Source organism: Barbatula barbatula (genome assembly GCF_947034865.1).
Source record: "Barbatula barbatula genome assembly, chromosome: 8".
NCBI classification, from domain to species: domain Eukaryota; kingdom Metazoa; phylum Chordata; class Actinopteri; order Cypriniformes; family Nemacheilidae; genus Barbatula; species Barbatula barbatula.
Genome location: NC_136771.1, coordinates 3,439,153 through 3,461,991, shown reverse-complemented (window position 1 = coordinate 3,461,991; position 22,839 = coordinate 3,439,153). Strand labels below are relative to the sequence as shown.

At 38.6% G+C, this 22,839-nt stretch overlaps 1 protein-coding gene across 1 annotated transcript; it reads right to left on the bottom strand.

Annotated features, from left to right (window-relative positions):
- Positions 1-742: 742 nt before the first annotated feature.
- On the bottom strand, positions 743-21,273 carry LOC306898018 (complement C3-like). The gene is made up of 41 exons (XM_079463220.1): positions 21,096-21,273; positions 20,620-20,818; positions 20,334-20,502; positions 18,533-18,603; positions 18,365-18,453; positions 18,206-18,288; positions 18,049-18,136; positions 17,872-17,974; positions 17,510-17,630; positions 17,185-17,297; positions 15,603-15,761; positions 14,778-14,978; positions 14,487-14,678; positions 14,092-14,241; positions 13,825-13,954; positions 13,649-13,720; positions 13,036-13,233; positions 12,724-12,835; positions 12,468-12,556; positions 12,251-12,387; positions 11,841-12,062; positions 10,207-10,267; positions 9,986-10,072; positions 9,530-9,733; positions 8,317-8,392; positions 7,309-7,435; positions 6,966-7,049; positions 6,487-6,643; positions 6,240-6,403; positions 5,791-5,943; positions 5,635-5,694; positions 4,726-4,813; positions 4,240-4,285; positions 3,987-4,077; positions 3,540-3,629; positions 3,150-3,255; positions 2,947-3,036; positions 2,701-2,778; positions 2,411-2,494; positions 1,304-1,433; positions 743-1,021 (listed from the first exon to the last, which is right to left on the bottom strand). The coding sequence occupies exons 1-41, from the start codon at positions 21,194-21,196 to the stop codon at positions 913-915; spliced, it is 4,884 nt and encodes a 1,627-aa protein (XP_079319346.1). The 5' UTR covers positions 21,197-21,273; the 3' UTR covers positions 743-912.
- Positions 21,274-22,839: the final 1,566 nt, after the last annotated feature.

Sequence of the window (22,839 nt, the reverse complement as noted above, 5' to 3'; positions counted from 1 at the left end):
AGGTTTAAGGTCCAGTGTGTAGTTTTTTCAGCCACCGTAGTGCTTCGAAAGGGTAGGGATTAGAGCAAATCATTGGTTGCAAAAGTCATTTCATTTGAATGTAAATTCCTCCTTGAAGAGGTGGTCTCGGTATATGCTTTCAAACAAACCCTGGAGCAGTTCATTCATGGCCAGGATGCGATCCGACCTCGAACAGAACCAAATGCAAAAAGTACTGGACTATTTTGGACTCAACCTGCTGCCGCGGTCAGCTGCGCTGTGCATTATGGGGTGAGGGCGAGTGTTAGTTGACAGTTTGCACTAGCATGGCACCTCGTGGACAAAGTTGTGAAGAGGTGCGGCGCCTCACAGAAATTTGGTCTGATGACCATATTACATTCCAACTTTCCAAAACTCACAAGAACGGCTCGATATATTCATTGTTTAGCAAACAACTCAGGGAAAGGGGGTTTAATAGTTCTGTGGAACACTGCCAGTGTATGTAAAGAAACTCCATCAGCAGTACATCCAAGTGCGGTGTGCACAATGAAACAGGAAGCTTGGGCAAGGAGAAAGACAAGTTCACCTAGTACAATGACCTCGATAATATAGGAAATACGTTCTCGCCAAACGAGTGATCTGGATGACTGCATTTTGGTTTCTTTCGACTGGTTCAGACCAAAGCAATCAATGTGGTGTGAAAAGGAACCAGCTCCACTGAAAAATGCTTCAATGTACAATACCAGACCAAATGAACTGAACTACAGGTAAGGAAGCGCCATATATTTAATGTGAAAATCCAACATACAGTGACTTAACATTTGTAGTAATTGGCTCACAAAAAGAAGTGCATAAATTGACTGGCAATATGTTTATTTGGTCTTTTGCACATTGGTTTTTTAACATTGATATTCCTTTTCAAAGTGTAATCAGTTATCCACAATGTGCCATCTTTTCAACCAGTGCCGTCTGTTGTCCCTGGCTCTCTTCACCAGTCGGCCAATGTTCCAGCCATGTCTGAGCTGTAAGACTGTACCAGTAACTGCAAAAGACAAACCAGACAGACTGACTCTTTCAGACTTTTATATTTTAGAGACAAGCAAAACTCAATCTAGTGTTAAATATTAGACTTACACTACATTCTGTTACTTAACAGCATAACAACTACCGTGAAATATCTTTTTTGTACTAACACATTTCTATTTCTATCAGCTTTTTACTTGAAACTGATTATAATACATTGCTTAACAAGGTGCTTATTTAATATTTTTGAACAATGAAACAATCCGCTATAAATAACAGAACATGTTTAGTTGTCTCTCACCTCTGCTCCTGTGATGTGTGCACTCGGCCCATTATCATGTAGCGGCTCCCTGTGTCAAGCTTTATTTTAGATCGGCACCGAACATGGGCTGAAAAATCCCTCCGCTGGTTCTGTACTTCACTCTCTGACCCTGATAAGTAAATAGGGTTGTCACTCCTAAAAATTAACTAAGCCAAAAGTTCAGTTTATGCTCGTGGGTCGGACCTACGTGTACCCTACGCTGTAACCTGACAAGCACCTCTGGAGAGGAGGGAATGATAAACCGTGAATCGTTTTATAAACAAGACATAGATTTGAGTCTGTTTGAATCTGTTTTGCGAGCTAAGCAATCTGTGTTTTTGTAATATTGGACGCTAAGGAGAAATGCTTGGTTTCTTCTCCAGAATCTTTGCAGTTGGTTTGTAAAGTGATTGCAGAGGTTTCAGAGATGTAACACTACCTTGTGACCAAATAGGTCAACAGTAAGTTATATGTGAGAAGATCCTAAAGTGTGTACATTTTTGCTGCCTGTGTAGATATTTTATGACGAAGGTGTCTAAAGTTACTGAGGTTGAATTTGTTTCGATTGCAGACCCTTTTTACGTGTGATTTAAAGGACAACTTTGAATCAATTAAAACCCCGAAATATTTCATGATACGATAGCATCATGTTTACTCAAACATTTCCGAATGAAATATAAGTAAATTATTTGTTCTTCTGTATTTAACATCTCAAGTTGCAACAAAAGTAACTATTTACTTGCCGCTATCACTGCTAATGCTTCTCAAACGAGCTGCTTCTTCTTCGGCTTTTGTCCTGGTTACACAAGCAACACGCGTACGGGCACTGACGCCTAGTGGTCATTGCCTGTCGACGCCGACAACGACGCAGAAGCATAAATGAAAACCGACACTTAGCCTATAGCGTAGGTCCGACGCACAAGTAAAAATTGGCGTCAAGGGCCCTATCGTACACCCGGCTCAAGGCAAAGCACAAGTGTTTTTGCTAGTTTCGACCGTTTTCCTGCAAAAGTGGATTCGGACACGCCCCGAGTGCACCTGCGCCGTGTGCTTTAAACCATGCGCTTAGATCGTGAAGACACAGAGCAAAAAAGTGTCAACACTTACCCTCCTTAATAACTTCTATAATATGAAATTTGTAGACGTCCGTCTTGTTGATTGTGTTGACACTCTCCAGGACTGCTATGTAGACTGAGGAATTGAAACAGTAATTATAATAACAACAACAAAACAACAAGTCTCTAATAACCTGTACATTCGTTGTGACATACAGTAATATATTGTGATTTTCAAACACAGTGAGCTCATGTCATTCTGCTTCTCTAAAACACTAACATTTAAGCTTTTGGTGTAGATAAGTGCTAGATAAAACCAAACACCATTTATTTGACACTGACCGTAATGTGTGTGACCATCACAGGCTACCTTATTGCGTTTATCTGCAGTTTCTTTTTTAAGAACTTTGGGACAGTTTTCTGGAAGAGAATGGATGGACGTCTTCAATTCAATGTAGCGTTAATCACAACACACATCTTTGTGCTTGAATGGCGAGCTGCGCTTTTTAAACGCAAAACGTTTAGGAATTTAGGAATATCTCCTTTAATTATACATTTCGGATAACGATAATATTATACATAACTCACCCTCGGCACACAAGCAAACCTGACTGTGACACAGGGTGTCCAGCAAACCCTTTTCTCTCTGTGTGTCATAAAACGCCACACATGGCTTTTCTAAACAAACAGAGACACACAACGAAGAACGTAAGACCGTCATTATTGAACAAAAGTGTTTTTGTGGCAATTTTTGCAAAAGAGAGAGACAGATGGATTGTGTCGTTTCTCACCGTTGGAATAATATTCATACACACTGACACTTGCTGGCTGAGGTGAATCCACGTGAATCATTTTGTTTATTGTAAAGGCAATTTTCTCCTGTCTCTTATTTGAGACCTGACAAAAAAAAAACAGACACAAGAAGTAATTCAAATATAGTTTTAAACAGTTGTTGGTTTGGATCAGAACAGGCATGACAAGGGTGAGACATTCAAGTCAGTTGAATCGATATGTCGTAGAAAAATGAATAAACTTTAGATAATCATATACACATTTAATATTAACGTTTAACGTTAGAATGTGAGATTAAGTCTAAATGTTAACATATGCTCTTGTTTGTTTGTTTATCTGGCACAAATAAATGTTTTTTTTATATTAAACTATGACAGATGACGGTTTACCGTATTCAGGTAGATGATGAGAGATCCCCGTTCAGAAAGCTCTTTGTTAAGTTCATATTTATGAATGTATCTGTCAATCCCATTCGCTAGCTGAGAAGTAAAAAATGAAATGTTACAAAAAAACTAGGAAATGAATAGCAAAGTCTGTTTATGGAAGTTGTGCCATTAGTCCACAGTCCTATGTACAGTACTTGAATGGGGAAGGAAGATATTTCTCAAATCGCTGGCCAAAATCACAATTCAATAGCATATTTCCGATCAATAAATAAACGTGACATGCACTGTATCATAACGTTGGTATGCTATGCTTAAATTTTGCTAAAAATCTCCACGACGACATCGTATCTTAAAACAACCCCAGAGGTAAATGCAAACTCGTGTTTTTAAGCTACCTGATTAATCGAAACGATAAACAAAATCTTTATGAAACACATTTCCGTCACTTACTTTATCCAGTTGGGTCGTATCTGGTTCAAAGCCCGTCATCATGCCGATGTCTAAAATGGTCATGCCAGCATTGTGATCAGTCAACAGGAACCTGTCAGATTTACAGTCATTGTTAAGAAATATCCAATAGCTACTGCAACTGACCATTCAGAATCAAATATTCCAGAGTGATGTGAAATAAACCCTCTGTACTGCACTTCTGTTTCCACGCTAGTGTTATGATGATGCAGAAAATAGTAAAGACATGTCTGACCTGATTTCAATGGTGAGCTTGTAGCTTTCACTGCCTTTAGAGGAACCTGCAGGGAATGATGTGATCATTAAATTCCAATACAGAATTAAAAAACATATGGCCTTACAATTCAATAAGTAAAATGGTAATTATTGACAGAAATATAACGTTCATCAACGACATCGTTTAATGAAAGTTTGACGCTAGTTACCGTTGAAGAGATAGCTCACCCAAAAATGAACATTCTGGCATCAACAGAAAGAAGATACTTTGAAGAATGTCGATAACCAAACAACAATGAGCCCTATTGACTTCCAGTTTATGAATACAAAACCATTTCTCAAGACATTTCTCAAACTATCTTCTTTTGTTTTCAATTGAAGATGGAATCACATACAGGTTAACAACCACATTATGGGGTAAATAAATGATGACTTGATTTTTTTTCTATGAACGGTCCCTTTTAACTCAAGGCAACTCATGAGTTTGATATTAAAATTAAAATACTTGTTTGTTCTTTTTGAAAATCCACGTTCAGCTCAAAGTTGCAGTTTGTGTTCTTAATCCCAGGTTTTGCATAGTAAAGCGTCAAAACCTGTAAACGAATGTGAAAGCAAAAACTAAAAAAATATAACGACAGGTAATCGTATCAGTGAACAAAACATACAGAATGAGATGCAAATATTTTTTCTGTACTTTCAAATATTTAAGGTTTGTAACAAATAAATTACTATTTAAAATGGTAAAATGTAGTGTACGTCATTTGCGACAACATGAATATTTTTTATGAAAATCATTCTTTAACATCAGTGAGCAATTCATAGTTCTTTACCTGTAGTTTGAAATGTACATCAGCTTTTAAAGGGATAGTTCGCCCCAAAAAGAAACTTGTCACTCTCCTTGCATTTTAAACCTGTATGACTTTTTGTCTTCTACAGAACACGAATGTTGATATTTTGAAAAATTGTTGGGAAAATAAAACTTTTGGGGTGATCCCCATTGACTTGGTGTGCACATACAATTCAAGTCAATGGGGACCAATGGCTTTTGGTCACCAACATTCATCAAAATATTTTATTTTGTGTTTTGCAGAAGGAAGAAAGTCATACAGGTTTGAAAAGACAAAGGGTGTGTGAATGATGACAGAATTTTCATTTTGGAGTGAACTATCCCTTAAATAAAAAATTTTTTAGCGAACGTTTTCAGTTGTCTGAATGACAACAGTTCCAGGGCTTCTGATTTTTAACCCCACTCTTAAGCACTACGATATTCCCTATAACACTTTATTTTATTTACATTTACTCTCCATTCTCCAATGCATACTGGGAACTGAAAAGACAAGCTACATTGCATAAGTGTTTTCTGCCATGTACTTGTTGAAAAGCGCCATTGAGGCGCAGATAAGCACAAACTTACAGAGATGGATCCTTTTCCCGTCCCAGCCGCGTTCACTGTCAAGTCAGTATCGGCGTTAAACTGTACACAACATCAGTATTTTTATATACATGTTTGGTGGACAGTACAGAAATGTTCAGTGTCTCTGCACTCTTCTCATGTCCGTCACTTTCTCACCTTGTCCGAGTGGCGTAAACCCTCAGTGCCTTTGGTAAATCGCAGTATAGTAGCTCTCCTTGCTTCAGGCTTGACTGTAACTACTAGATCTGAATAAGCCGCTGGTTTCACCTCAAAGTATTTCGCCAAGGCTTGGTAGACAACAGCTGTTGTCTAAGGTCAGAAAAGAACAGGGGCATATTAAAAGAATGTGAACCCTTGAGAAACCTTTGACCATCGCCACAATATGGGATGCCTTTTATTTATGTACACTGAAATGATCGTAAAAAATAGCGTTCATATTGTGATGTTGAGTAACCAACTAAACTATCAATCTTGCTAAAATGCTAATAGCTTAGCATTCTTAGCATTCAATCATCCTTGCAATTATAAACAAACAGAAATGTCTTCACAAAATTATTTGAGTATAGATCAGGCGGGATACTTGGTGGAAAGCTAACGTATTTCACCTGCGACGATCCGTAGTCTCCCATGTGTCTCTGGTGTTTCTGCAGCCATCTCACGACGGGTTCTGCGGTGTCAAAGTCTTTTATCTTCACCAGCGTGAGAAGAGCGTATCCTGTAGCCTCCAGCTGGAAAAGAACATTGTTCCTAATGTTCCAGTAACTTTCATCTATGACAGAGCACATAAACGCACACAAGTTCATATTAAGCTTCAATTGCCAGCGGAATGTCTTTAGGTTTTCATTTCCTCACTTGAAGACTCGACAAAATGCTTTTGAAAAATGTCTTTGTTGTGTTTGCCAACATTGGCCAGCGCGTATAATGCTATGGCAACAGTGCGAGGATCCTTTTCTGATGAAATGTAATGTTGAATATATCCAATTGATTTCTTTTCGTAATATTCAAGATCCTGAAAAACAAAGCGCTTTGTTTAATCACAGCTGTCCTTCTGAAACCTGTCCAAATTATTCTTTTCTGGTAATGGAAACCGTACTTGGATAATGTGTTGTCGAAGTCGACAAGCTCTTTTTAGTAATTCTTTTTATTGTTCATATATTTTTAAAACCCAGTGACAGGTAATAATGATTTATGGAAACAACAAAACAAATCACGTAATATGGAGGTTTCAGTGGGTCAGCTGCATATTTTAAGTTGTTTATTTGCATCAATGTGTCATCTATAACTAAAGACTGTTTACGTTATGTGCACAAAGATTTGTTTTTTATACGTACAGGTACATCATTCGAGCAAATCGGCCTCCCCTCCTTGAGTGCCAGAAGAACATAAGCTGTATCGTAGAGCACGTCACTGTCACCCTGCGAAAAACAACAACAATGCAACACACTTAACCATTTGAACCACCATACATGACACAAAACAGGCATTTTGAGCTTGTGATAGTGAATTCTTGTGGAGAAAATCCCTTCCTGCCCTCATTGGCCCCTCGTGTATCATCAAAACCACATGATTGCAAACAAGCTATTATAGGGTGTTGTGTGGATGTGCAGTGGCAATGGACAATTTTGAAACAGGTCTGTATAGGAACGTGCATTTAATGATCTAGATGTCTACTACCTGTTGGAAAGCTCCACTCCTGAGCTGTTTTGACATTAACCATTTTATGGCACCACATATCACCTGCTGGTCAATTCCAACCAGATTTGTCGCAATTGAAAACATTTTGACAACATATGCGGTTAGCCTGAACAGAAAACAAAGAAGAAAGATGAAATAAGCATAAAGGTAAACTTTTACTAAACTGAACAAACCTTTCTTGTACTCCAAAATTAAAGGCATTGAGTTTTCCTTCTTTTGTGTGCTGTAGGGGATTTACAGTCAAAGGCCTAATGAAAAATAGTTGCAAGTCAGATTCAGCACCCTCAAGGAGTTCCACAGGCCGACCTGCCTTACATTCAAAATGCAGAAGTATTTAAGCTAACAGAGTCAACTAACTGCGTCATTACGTGGGTAAATCAAGTTCACATGATTTATTATCAATAGATAATCCCTTTAAATAACACAATGCTCTCAAACACTTCTGGAGTCATGAGGCAGGACATATCTCACGGAGGAGATCGGGAGCTTAAGAGGACGAGCGACAGGACTGTTGACGAGAGAGGACATGTTAATGTTCTTGGGGCCGGCAGTCTACCTTATGGTGGCTGCCGGTCCTTTACTTCCGTGTTATTGTTTGTTTATTTTTATTAAAGTTTGTTGAATGTTTGACGGTTCCCGCCTCCTTCCTTCCCTACGTCTATGAACTTACATATCATAATCAGAAAAGGTTTGTCTTAATCATGCTTAAATCATCAATTTAGAATATGATATAAGCTGAATAATATTTGATTAATATTAGTCAAAACCCCACAAAAGTATTCATATTTGAAGTAAGGTGAAGCCACGGCACCCGTCCATTCAGTGCGGATTGTTTTCTGTTTATGTAATGACCAATTCCCAAAACAAACTCAAATGGTCATGGTTTCTACACCCCTGAAAGATGATCCATTAGTTGCTAAATTAAAAAAGTTTTATATATTCATATAATATAATAGAATTCATGCTCGCTTTAAAAAAAAAACTCACCACATACTGCCAGGTGATCCAGAAAAAAACCCAAAGGAATCATCTTTGTTGCGAAAGGTGAGTTCCGTCATAACACCTAAACAAGAACTTTATTTAATAATTGCTGTAAATTATGCAAATATTAATTTGTAAAACAGCAAAAAATATCTATTTAGTTCATTGATTTGGATTATTATGCCTATTTTTCCAATATACCATCTAGAAAAATGTCTCCCAAAATATTTTGGGTACATTTTACGATAAGGTTTCTGCATTAGTTAACATGAACTAATAATGAAAAATACTTTTACAACATTTACAGTATCTAAAACTATATTGTTGATTGTTACTTTATATTTGTCACGGTTGTGAGGACAGAACCCAAGCGCAGGCAGACTTGATACAAATCACAAAAAACTTTAATAAAAGAAAAGACCCTCGATGGGAAAACATGAACTAAAACAAGACAGTAAACTAAAGCCTCCCTCAAGGGGACAAAACAAACCAAGTCCTGAGAGTAACAAATCAATAATCCACAAACTTTGACCAGGAACACGGGTAATCCAGACAGACTAGGGTGAGTGTGCAAAATCCAAAATCCAAAATGAACAGACAAGGGACAGAGGGAAAACTGGGGCTAGATAAAGGGAAACACTAACAAGGACTGATGACACAGGGAGAGTGGCCACAGGTGACAAGGATGAAACACTAAGGGAAAGCTAACAGGAGGATTGCACGAGGCAGGTGAGGGGACTGAAACACTAAGGGAAAGATGGATCAGGGCTGGAGACAAGACTAACACTAATGGACTGCTAACAGGGAAACAAGGGGGCGGGGCTAAAAGACGTGACACCGGAGAGAGAGCATGGCTTCTCAAACCAAAACAATGCTCTTTCTCCACACAAAACACATGGGACTGACATGATCCTGCCACAAGACTCGAAAACCAAGACAAGGAGAGGCAGGATCATGACAATATTAACAAATGCAAACAAATACAATCTTAGATGATATGTTAGAGTATTTTGTCATTTTATTATTTATGTTTCTACATAAGTATTTATTTCTTATCATATTTTTAGTGCCTAAAACTCATTTCAGTTAATTTCTGAGCTCATTTTCACTTTTTGTTTTTCCAATAATTTTAGGCCAATATGTTACTTGATTAGAAGTAGAAATTTTTGTAAACAGAAAGAAATCGCAATAACAAAGTTAAATTGAGTAACACACGAACCTGTAGATATGTGTTGAAGAGCATCCGTGCGTTTGTCCACTCCCACATCGTTCCACCGGTTGGTTTTGTCCAAGTAATGTGTGGCGATGACTGGCAACGCCAATCTCAACATGTTCTGCTCGGCACATCCATATGGTTTCTGAATGAAGCGGCCCAGATCCTGCCTGCTGACGGCCTGTTCGGTCAGCTGATCTAATGGACTGCCTGTACAAGTGACAACACTGACTTGCACACTGACTTGTATTTATTTGGCAGCTACTTTACTTTCATCAAACATACTACTGCATTGAAGTTCGAAAGTAAAGTTAACCCGCTTCTGAATCAAATCTACGCTCAACTATTCAACCCTGTTCTTTTTTTATAAAAAATATTGTAGGATGCTTTTAGTATTAGTGCAATTAGCATGATGTCCCTATAACAACCAATCTGAACACATCAGCTTAAGATGTGATGTACCTCTTACACGGATGTGTGTTTTAGCATCTGTGTTTGGCATTTGATCCTTCAGTTCAGGCCTCTCAATCCGCAATATTTGATTTCCATCTGTTAATGAGCAAGAAGAAACATGAAGAGTTATGCAGAGTTTGGTGAAGCAATACATGTGTTTGCAGCAGAGCACAACAAACTAACAATGAACCCGCCTTACGTTCTAGAAAATAGTTGTTCGAGCAACTTACTGTGCTGGGCCGGATCCAGATCACGAGTGAATTCATTAGCTGTGATCAACACACCGTTTGTCTTTGTTGGAAACCAGGAGAAAATTATAGATGAGACAAAGTTAAGACTTTGTTGTAATATTATATAACATTGGATATGTTAAAGCTGCAATTATTGAAAATAAACAAGAATCAGCTTCTGGTCAAGTACATAAATATAAAACAAGATTTCTATGCTAGGCTGTTAATTTTGAAGTCATTTGCCAATAATTTCCCTGTCTGTTGGACTCTGGACGTTGTGTTGACAGAATGGGGTTGGATGAGATTCCTCTCCCTTCCTGTAGGAAATTTTCTACAGCGACACGCCAGACATCATTGGTGACATTGGTGACATCATCTAGGATTTTTAACAAAGTTCTCAGCGGTGAAGAGGCAGAAATAGGTGACATGCCTCTCCACGACCCGGCCGCCTTCATGTCATCAAGGTCCCACCTGGTTGGACGGCCCACCCTGCAGTGGCATATCATTGCCTAGAGTTTCTGGCCGCTTGGCTTGCTCTGAAGAGGTTCCTTCTCACATTCAGGGCAAGCAAGTGCTGCTCCATGTCGCCAGGGTGTCATTCGTACAAGGCAGATGTCGCAACTCGCCCTATGCCTCCTCCCCTGGAGTCAGCAGCTGGTGGAATCGTTGCAAGCTCCTCATATTCCGGGCGACCTCAACCAGACACCCGATGCGCTCTCTTAGCAAATCACGCTCCGCGGAGAGTGGCGACTCCACCCCCACGCTGTCCAGCTCATTTGGGAGCGGTTCAGGCGGGAACAGATTGACCTGTTAGTTTCCAAGTACACCTCCCATTGTCCACTTTGTTACTCTCTGGCCGAGGCCCCCCTCGGCATGGATGACTTTGCACACAACTGGCTGTGGGACAAGCGGAAGTACGCCTTACCCCCAGTGAGCCTATTTGAAAACGTCCGGTGCAAGGTCAGGGAAGAGAAGCATCAAGTCCTGTAAGTTGCGCCCTTTTGGCCCAACCAGACTTGGTTTTCAGAGCTGATGCTTCTGACGATGACTTCCCCCCTGGCCAATTGGAGCCAAGGAGCTTCTTTCTCAGACCTCTGGAACCTCCACGTCTGGCACCTGGACAGGAGCTCCAGCCGCTACAAGTGGCGCCTCTCCTCGTCCTGCTGTTTTTCTTGCGGGGAAGACCCACAAAATTGTGCGATCGGTGTTGTCTTGGGCCTTGGAAGGCCCCATTTGAGCCCCTAGGGGAAGCTGCTCTACCACGTCTCACGATAAAGATGGTTCTACTAGTGGTGCTCGCCTGCATCAAGAGCTGTCCGACATGCATAATCTTCCGTTTTACCCATATGCATGGGCGGAGATTCGCTAAGTTTATTGGCCTTTTAAAAGTACAATCAGGGATGAAAGGTTCTCAACACGATTCTGTCGACACAACGTCTCGTTCCCCCCATCAGGGAACTGAGGTTACATCCATTACCAAGACATCCTATGTTTCAAACATAAATGGTGTAGAGTAGTAAAGGTTACAGTTTTACTGTGTGTGCTCCACACACACACACAATCTAGAATAGTAAAATTTTAATGAGCTCTACCTAAAATGTGCTGCACAACATGGATGGATGCAAATGGCTCACCACCACTTTAAGCTCCTTCTTAACTGCATCCACCACGCCCAAGGAGACATAGACTGCCCTCACTTCGATGTCAAAATGTCCAATATCCAGAGGAACGATTTGAAAGGTTACCGAATAAGACTTCATATCATCAATCTCAATGGTCTTACGGTGTCTCTTCTTATTGCTGGCCTCACTGCATATACGATCAGTCGGAAGCAGGTCCACGTACACTTTCTCTTTCTTTATTATACCAAAACAATAGGTGGAGAATTAAAACCACCAAATCGATCGGATTAAACAATGGAAATCTTAACAGTTGAAGTCGATCAAAACACCTGCAATGACTTTGAGATTTTGCCAATTATTCAGATGAGTATAATCAGCATACATTACAAACTTCTGTCTCAAAGAGACGGACACAAACAAACCTTAGAAGTTTTTATTGAGTTGTGAATAACAGCTTTGATTTCGATTTGCTCTTTTACCACGGCCGAGTAGGGAAGTTTCAGATCAATGAAGAAGCTTTTTCTTACGACAGCCTCCTCAGGAGCAGCAACACAAATGCCTTTAAGAAAAAGCAAAGATGTTTTATGACTCATTCGGTCTCACGCTATCACAACGGACGTCTGCATCTGTGATATGTACCGTTCTCTTTAGACAAGCTTATAGAAGTGATCACCCATGTGGTTATTGAGTCTTTCAGGTGTCTTTGTATTTTAACAGAAGATGTCTCACTGTAGACAAAAATGTAACAAAAAAAAATTTTGATCAAATAAAAGTACATCTAGCTTCGGTAGTAAACTTATTGACAAAAAGAGAAAAATATTTCAAAGCTTTCACATTTCCTTTAGAATATTTAGCTGTTTGTGAAAACATGGTTTGTAATGATGATGATACTGACCAGCTTTCACAGCTAGGAAGGACTTCTGTGTCCCAAAGCCAGCTCTCATCGAAATGTGTGCGTGTAGTGAAATCTTCAAAGCTCTGTTCTATTTCATCATCATCATCATCGTCTGTCCAAAAATGAAGAAGTTTAACTTTTGGAGTTAACGCTGCATGTAGCATCATATTTGAATTACTGATAACAACAAACAAACACGTATACACAAAGTTGAAAACGTTTTCGTCAAAGAGATTACAATATGCTTGCAGAACCAACTATTTCATATCTAAAAGACAACGCAGCTCTGAAACCTAGATGTCTGTTTCTTACCGCTTCTAGCTAGAATCAATTCTGCCTCGAGGGCGTTCTCCTCCATTCTGATCATCTCACTGCAGCATCGCAGGAAAGCTGCCCTGCATTCTTCACCGTCCTCGATATACTCGGATCGACGCTCGCACGTGTAGTCCAGCAAATTCTTCACAATCCCATCCATGCAGCACTTCTTCAGAGTGCCATTAAATTCTCCCACTGAAGTAAAATAGGTTAACATTTACAGAATGACAAAATATCTGATGGTTCAAGACAAAGTTGGATCTAAAAAGCAGAGGGCGTGCTACACGGCAATGAAAGTTAGTTTAGTTATTAGTTTTTCTTCTTTCTGCAGTTCTGGCAGCTGGCTTTTCCGTGTTTTTTTTTATATAGACGTATTTAAAAAACCTGTAAAAGAACACTTTTTTTGGACATTGTATGTTAATATTTTTATTTATTGAATCAAATTCTGTACAAATGCAGTTTTAAGCGCACTCAAGAAATTATATGTATAAATAAATCGTCTGTAAAAATAATTTCAACAGAATTTAAAATTTTTACCAGTAATGAACTTCTGTGATATCAAAAAGTTTAAATTGTTGTGATTGCTTGAAGATGTTCATTTCTTACTGACCAAGTGTCTTTCTGAGTGTCTGTATGTCAACATCCCGACGCCTTCGCTTCGGTGCAGATGGGCAAGACATTTCTTTGAAAACAAAATAAATTAATAAATACTGGTACATAAATACAGTGAAGGGTAGTAAAATCACAATATGTGCACTATAGAAGCCATTCAACAGTAAGAAACACCTCCTCTGGTTGCGGTGCCCTTTGCGGTATCGGACTGAAACAGCAGCCCTGCATCGTAAAACACACCCATGCTGTCCTGCCCACTTCCTGCTGTGCAACCAATGTCATTTTTCTCGACGTAATCCCAGATCTAAGGAAGATGAGACTGAATTACCTCCATCAACACCGAATAAATACGAACAATGTAATGATAAAGGCTATTTTAAGATTGTGAATGTTGTTGTGTAAAGGTGTTGCAAAATCACTTAAGAAGATCGCTTGTTTTACCTTGTCTTGTGTAAGTCTGTTCCTGTTGTTTAACACATAAATGCCTTTATCCACAGCTACCAGTCCAACCTTCGCTCCTGGATCCCCAGTGATGGTCAAAGTAATGGGTGAAGATGGATGATAGTCCGATGGGTCTTTCTCTACTGTAAGCTTTTTATTGTGAGGCAGTGGAAAAATTAGAACGCTAACGTTTAATATCGACGTACCACTATTGTAATGTTACTGATTTGCACATATTGGTGCACCCTCGTTTCTAATATTGAATCCATTGTGGCTCACCACATATCTCTGTCACGGCTGAAAAACACGGCTACCTTTTCTAATGTGCTGCGATGTCGCATCTGGTGTAGACACGGACATGTACGTAACTGTATAGTTACTGTATGTCTTCTTACCGTTCCCATGCACCTGTCCTTCACATCAACCCAAACGGAGTCAGACACCACCTCATCTGAGCCCACGTGATAATAAGCCACGAAGCGGAAAGAGGGCACCATGTCTTTAGTGACTTCAATATTCAGTACTATCTGGGAATTATCGGACCTTGTGTATCTGCCGACACTCACGATGTGTCCTTTGCTGAAGATCTGATTCAAAACAAACCAGAAAGCGATGGATCAGTTTTATCACCAACAAATTGACGATACAGTGAAAAACTGTGAGTTACTGAACAAATGAACTCGCACCATGTATGTGAATTCTTGATGGCTAATGCCAGGATCACCGGGATGCAGTTTGAACTGCATCGTATTTCCTACTTCCTGCATTAGGTTAGTTACATCGATGTGCAGGTAGTTTTTGGAGCCGGCTTTAGGATTGTAGGGATAAGCCTCCATCTCATTCACTCCCTGTCTGTCCTGGATTATTTTAGGATCCTGCGTCTGCACCTGGAGAATTCCGCATGGATGTTATTTATCAAAGTCGTTTGCAAAACCCTAAAACCGACACAATGTAATATGCAATTGTACTAATTGTTTAATTCTGCCGGCAATCCCACACCTGTAAAACTTTCCTGTATTAACTTACTGTAGACTTAATTACTACTACGACGACTTTCCTAAAATACTTCATTACTTTTCAGTTTGATTCAACTTTACCTTAATCAAATTAAAACACTTTGACTTTTTAGACTCAAAATGAGAAGCAACACTGGGAAAAGTACATTCTAGCCTTGTTGTCTAGTAAAAAAAATTCAAAACCTCTTAAATTACGATACATTTCAAAACAAGAAATAACCTAAGATATTTAGCTGTATTAATAAAATATAAGAAATAGGTACGTTTATGTTTCAAACAAAATTGTAAATTAAATCTAGAGAATGTTACTAGCAAAACTGATGCAAACCTACAGCACATTTTTACAGCGCAGAATTTTGAAGAAAGTTGGTAACCACACAAAACCACTAAATATAACTATTGAATGAACACAAAACCACTAAAACGGTTTTGTAAACTTTGAATGATGTGTTATGGCATCACTTCTAAGTGAAACGGCTGCTAAGACTTGCTTACTTTGATTTTTAGTCTGGTGGAATGTTTTTCTGTATTGATGCTGAACTTGACCAGTCCATCCAGATCAGACTTCTGTTGATTTTGGTTTAAGATGGTGGGTTCCACAAGCTGCAATTTAAGACCCACTGCTGGTGTGTCATCAGGGTTCGTCACATACACCTTAACACAGGGAACATTTTTAGGAAATCATATTAACACTCTAGAATTCAAAAGAAGCCAAAGCTAATATCTAATCAACATGCTGTTGAATTATTGTGAAATGTATTATGCACAGCTGCTTTGAAACCAGTTGTACTGTATTGTGAAAGCACTGAACTTCCTTTAATAAGAACAGCTTAAAGTTGGTGAGTGTATAGTTTTAGTAAACCTGTAGTAAGGGTCAATTTGTTTAAATTGGGATTTATACATAATCTGAAAGTGCAATAAATAAGCTTTAGGTTGATGTATGGTTTGTTAGGATATGACAGTATTTGGCCGAGACACAACTATTTGAAAATCTGAAGATGTTGATGTATAGATATAAAAACAGCCTTTGCATTTTGAATAAAAACTGGCAGCAGACTGACATTTGAAGGGTGTTGATGTTCATGAAGGGGGAAAATGTGAGTTTTGACTGAGAAACGGAGGAAAAATGGTTTGTAAACCTGAATCTGCGGTCGGGAGGAGACGAGCCGGATAACTTTCTAAAACGCTTAACGAAGTTTAACGTACCTAAACAACGACCAGGGAAGCCAATGATGCCTTGTGATAAACATTAGCTGCTGTTTAAAGAACGAGTCTGATCATCCATTGTAAGAAAACAGCTTAATATAGTCTACTGAAACAACTACTACGCAAAACCAAATTTCTATTAAACCTATGTCATAAAAGAGCAATGGTAAGATAGGTGCCTATACACAGTTAATAGTTTGAACAAAAGCTAGACCACTACTTGTTGAGAGAAGAGAGAGGGTTAGTGGATGTCTGTCAAGTATTCACAGAAGAGATGGGTTTTAAGTAGTTTAAAAGTTCACGGTTAACAATTCAAGTTCAACAAGTAAGGTTAACAATAGTCTCACATTAAGCTAATTTATGATAAAGAAACCACATAACATGGCTCATGGCAAAACTTTTCAATTATAATGTTAATGTTTGAAATAAACAAATTGGTTTTCTGTGGTTGTTGTTTTGGTGCGTTAAGCTGTTTCCTTATAATGGATTTTGGAAAAGAAACGTTTAGCGCAAGATTTTTTACGTTATCTGTTTAATAAGCTATTTTTAGGGTGTGCACGCAACGCCCGCATCGACACAGTCAGACTGTTCAATCCTACTTCTCCGTGGCGATGACGGCGTGCGGTTAAAAATCATAACTAACCAATTTGAAAGTGGAGGGGGGACACAGACAGGATTTTGAAAACTGGAGCGTACATGTCCCCCTTGTCCCCAGTCGAAATTACACTCCTGCACACACTGATAGGCTATTTACAGTAAAGGCTGCAATATTTCATGGAAACATAGTTAATTCATTTCACTGGGACAAGCAAAAATGGCTTTGGCTTCTGTATTTTGAATCATTGTAAATGTTGTTGCGACATTTGCTTACAGTAAAATCAAAGGGCATTCCTGGTTTAAAATACTTTGGGGTCCTTATGAATTTAATGGAATATGGTCTTGTAGCTATATGGATCCCTCCCCTCCGGGCCTCCACCGTGTCACCTGTAACACACATAATTCAATATGATAGCTGAACATTTAATCTTACACAGTATTCAAAAACTGAAAAAGTCTGATGTCCACTGACAAAACTGCAGAATTAAGAATGATTTTATACACTACATTTTGAAAATGGCACAGACACTCTTCGTTTATTTTGTGTATTAGATTCCTTTTGCGATCCAACCTAGTGCCTGAACATACAAAAGACTTACCAGACTCAGATCTAACACTGACAGACACAAATACGATTTTGTTGTTGAGGTCCGAATCTTTTTTGTAGGTGTGAAAAATGTCGCTTTTTTTCAGCTGCACTGTCGCTTCACCTTGACCCAGCTACGGAATTCACAGAGAAGATTGTCAGGTTCTGGAAGGTGTTGGAAGTTTCCCTCACAAACACAGCGAGACTTATGCAAAAAACCCAACAAAACGGACTTTGGGTGAATCACGCTAGCAAAAATCATACGATGACATTAGGTTTGTATGAGCGATGAATGGACAGAAAACATTATGAAAACATTTGTCTTCAAGGTGTTTTACATGAGCAAGAGCGTGTGAAAGTGTCGTTTAAACTCACATGTACTCTCTGAAGGGATGCCGGGAGATTTGTTTTCCTTTGGTTTTCTAGAATGCCAAACACGGCAAGAACATTTCCTTCAACTGCCTTCTCAAACAAATACCTGCCGCAGTAAAAAGTGACATCTTAACCCATTTACATCATTTAGATAATGCAACACAACCTGAAGGGTGTTACCTCGCCTGGACTTTGACCGTCAGCTTTTCATCATCAATGTAGAAAAAAGGACTTTCTGGATTCAGCGTGACCTCAAAACTGGGCAGCACTGGGAATTCAGATGTTCATTTAACACGGGAACACGACATATCCCATATCAGTAAATACTTTATCTTACCGTATTCTTTGACTTCGAACTGTGCTGTGTAATTCAGATGAGGGTTGTTCCTAAACTTTACTGCGATTTGCCAGATGCCGTTTCTTTCAACAAAAAGGATTTATTTAAGGCATGGAGAAACACGGATATTTGACACACGGCATTGTTGCAAACACAAACCTGATGGGACTGTCTAAATTGTATTGTTCAGTCTTCATGCCGTTATCAGGGGTGACCTCCAAATACTTAACCACAATTCCATCTGGAGTCTGAAAATACGCAGTGATTTTGGTCATGGCTTTGATGCTTTCATCTTAATCACTATTTCACTGTCACACACACACTTACCACAACTTCTACGGTCACAGCATTGTTAGTCGGCTTTAAGCTGGTGTCCAGAGCAAAGATCCTGTATTTGACTGAAAGTGCATCACTGTTATGAGGCTGAGGGTGAAAGCACAGCTTAAAGGAACAGTTTTGTTATTATTTACTATTATGACACACTCATGAAATTCCAACCCCAGCGCCTTTCTTTGATCTATGCAACTAAAACATGGATTGTTCAATGGACTAAACTGTAAATGAAAAAAAGGCAATATGGGAGTGAACATTTCTGCGGTTGCGCAAATTAGCGCAGATTCTTTTTTGGGGGGGGGCATAAATAATGCAAATACTTTAGTAAATAATTTTTTTTGACGCCAAAAGAATCAGAGAGTTTATTATAGGGATGTAACAATATTATCCATATCGTGTTATCGTAACAGCAAAATTGTCTCAATATTATCATGGTCACATGACTTTATGAAACGATAGGTCTTCTGGGCCTAACATAGAGAATGCAAGAAAAATATATAGATGTTACCTTTGGCAAGGTCCACCTGATGCAATTATATTATTTTTTAAATGTATTTTTAGGTCATTTGACCCATCTCATAGTACTATAACTCAAACCCCTAAGCGACAGTTACGATTAGAGGATAAAGAAGATGGGGATGCTTGTGGCAATCTTTCCAAGTCATCATTTGTCATTTTAAATATTGCAAGAAATAGAAATTGAAATATCCCTAGATTATTACAACGATTTCCCAAACTCCTGTGCGATAGAGTCTAAACCTTATGAAAATATCAGTCTATGCGCAGATCAACGTGGGTTATGGTATGGATGTGACATGAAAGGACACAGTTTTGGAGAGACTACATACTATATAAAGAATATATATTTATACTATATTTTAAAAATAAGGAGTAACTATTTTAATATTACGTGGTATGCTTGACCTGCAGTATGCTATACAATTATATCAGCGTTAACACACTACATTTTGTTTTCACAATATACCCATGAATAACCTACCGTGGTTCTTATAAAATTTTTATAGCAAACATGAAATAAGGGGAAATGATGTGTTGTGAAGCACGCAGACTGTCTGTCAACTGTATATATGACAGAGTTTTGACATTTTTATTTGATTGATTTTAGGATTGCAGGTCACAAATAATTTAATTATTATTAATTCTGAGTTGTTTTGTTGAGTTTTAATGTGTAAAATGTGCGACATCAATAATGATCTTCTGAGACTATAATCAAGTAAGAGCGGTTTGACTTGGATGTTTATGCATATTTTTACCCCTTCATTCCCCAAACTCTGAATATTGTTTCCCTTTATCTAGAGGTACAGTGCATCCGGCAAGTATTCACAGCGCTTCACTTTTTCCACATTGTGTCATGTTACAGCCTTATTCCAAAATGGGTTCAATTAATTATTTTCCTAAAAATTCTACAAACAATACCCCCTAATGACAATATTAAAAAAGTTTGTTTGAAATCTTTGCAAATTTAAGGCTGTAATATGACAAAATGTGGAAAAAGTGAATTGCTGTGAATGTACTGCAGACCGGGGCGGACTGACCGGTAGGACATCTGTCAAAGTCCAGAACGGCTTTCTCACCGAAGACCTACGGCCGTGACCAGGGGCGGACTGGCCATCTGGAGTACCAGAACTTTTCCCGGTGGGCCGCTAACGTATGGGGCCCGAATGGACGCTTGGGCCGGACAGACAGACGTATTATAAATATGAATGAATGCAACGCGAACGCAATTATTCTCAATTATTATAAGGACTCAATATTAATGTAAAACCTCTCTCACCAATACTGTCTGGGGTGTAAATGGTTTTGTCCGTCTGCACAAATATGTATCCAGACTGGAAGGTGACCAAAACGATTTTCTCCAGCCTTCGGTCAGGGAACCTGGCTTCAAGATACACATATTGCTGTTCTCTAGAGTTGACGTCAAAAATGTTATCCTTGACAGGTATCTACAGTGAGAAGAAAATCAAGTTCATCTTCCTCACTTTGAATGCAGAAACAGCCACAGCAGCACAAATGACAAGCAGAATAAGAAATTAACAGTATGGTTGACCATCACAGCTCACCTTTACTTCTGCAAGAGACTGAAAGCTATTTTCATTTGTAAGCGTGACTTTTGATTCGCAGAGATCTTTGTCTCTAGTTGGGAAGTTCCGTACTCGTATAGTGACGTCTATTTTCTTTTGGTCGGTGTTGCCCTGTACCTCAACAAACACGTTTGTCGCTGCTCCCACCTTCAGAATCTGTGGCGCAATCATCACGTAACTGAGGAGACAAATGGCCAGGTGTTTATTTTAAAGCGACAGTTGACCAAAAAATGAATATTCAATCACTATTGCCATTCCAAACCTGCATTACTTTTTTATGGAGGAATGATGTGTATATTTGTGTTAGTCACAAAGCGCAACATAAAATTAGGAATTTGACCGATAGCAACAGATAACACAATACCGCTACGTTATTATAATGCCCTATAAACCCGGAAATCGTATATCGTGACAGACAGATAAATGAATAAAGTTTAGATCAGAAAGACACTTACAGAGGATTGCATTCACATGATAAAATAAGAGTTGAAGATAGAAAAGCAGCCATCACCCAGAAAATGATTTCCACACGCATCTTCGCTTTCTGTTTCTGCATGACACTTTAACAGTAGATGGCATCTGAGCTCTCATATACACCCACTGCACAAGTTTCCTGCAAATCACATGACTTCTGAAGTCCATCAACAAAACTTTTGACCCAGTAAACATTATGGATTTTTTAAGTCCGCAAACATAAGTTGACAGTTATTTCCCTGATTTGAACAAAAAGCTTATATTGAGACGGTGTCATTTTTCTTGTGGTTAGCTACAGAAACATGTATATCCTTCAGATGCCGTGTTACAGTAGGAGTAAAGTGAATAATGACAGAGGTGTGACTGTCAGAGATATAAATACAAAACATTTTTTCAGTAAGTGTGTGTGTTTGTCTGCTGTTGTTTGACTTTATTAAATATTTAACAAAATTCTGCATTGAAATTCTGAAGGGAAACCATGTAACCATTTAAACTTTTTTAAAACCATGTAATATTCCGGTATTCCTGTAAATAATTTAGCTGGCATTAAGGTCGAGTAAAGAGTTTTCAAGTCCATCATTGATTTTTTTTAACACGGCCCTGAAGAGATTTATACAAAGATAATTGAAAAAAATGACGGTCCAACCCTTTTTATACGGTCCAACTCTTTGTAGTCACATTTTACAATCACACTTTTATTTTTATCTTTTCGCCTTTGAATTGCTTAGCAAAGCCATTATACTGATAGCTCAGGTGTTTGGTGGTGTAAATACCAAGTTTTGTTTTTATTTCTTAAACATGATTTTTCAGGTAGGTGCTGCTTTCAGAATTGTCACATCCACAAAGATCCACATGCGTCATAAATGCGCACAAGAAAAATTAAATATCAATGATATGGTGTGATTGAAAAGACGCATTCCTTCTTTATTTGTCGTGTATTATTTATTCTGGTTTTTACATTTTACATCACAGAAATCCTACAAAGAAGGGGGTATGGTGTCCATTTTCGTCACATCCATGACGTTTTTTTTAAAAGAAAACTTATGCATTGACTGATGTTATCAACAGGGGTTTAGGAATGATGATTAAATCAAATAGATTCTCTCAGAGTTTATATTTCAGGTTTTGACTGGAAATGTCACATCTATAATACTAGAATTGTCTTTATCATTATAGGTCTTGGTGATGTTTTGGGGTTGAAAAAATTCCTCGACAATTCAGATTTTGCCACACTTTATTTTGTAAATTTTTTGTAAGATATGTGTTCCACCTATGTGCTCTCACCCAAGTGCATACTGACTGCTAAAGAAGAGTAGACAGAGAGTTGTTCAAACAAGCTTTTTCATCGCCAACAGATCCATGTAAGATCTAGCAGTGTTGACTCTTTAGTTTTGAATATTCTTCACAAACCGCTACTTCATTCCTCATCTCACTTCTTTCTTTATATGAAAAAAAAAGGACATGTGATGGCAAGTTTGGAGGCAAATACGGTGGTTTGTAAAATGCCATCCCTTTCCACCTTCCAGCTGTACGTCTTCAGTGTGTCCCATGATCGGATAGACACTTCTATAGATCCAGAGCTTGACATGAAAGTAAGTGAAAGTAGGTGCAGAAAGAGTGTCATGATCCTGCCTCTCCTCTTCTTGGTTTTCGAGTCTTGTGGCAGGATCATATCAGTCCCATGTGTTTTGTGTGGAGAAAGAACATTGTTTTGGTTTGTCACGC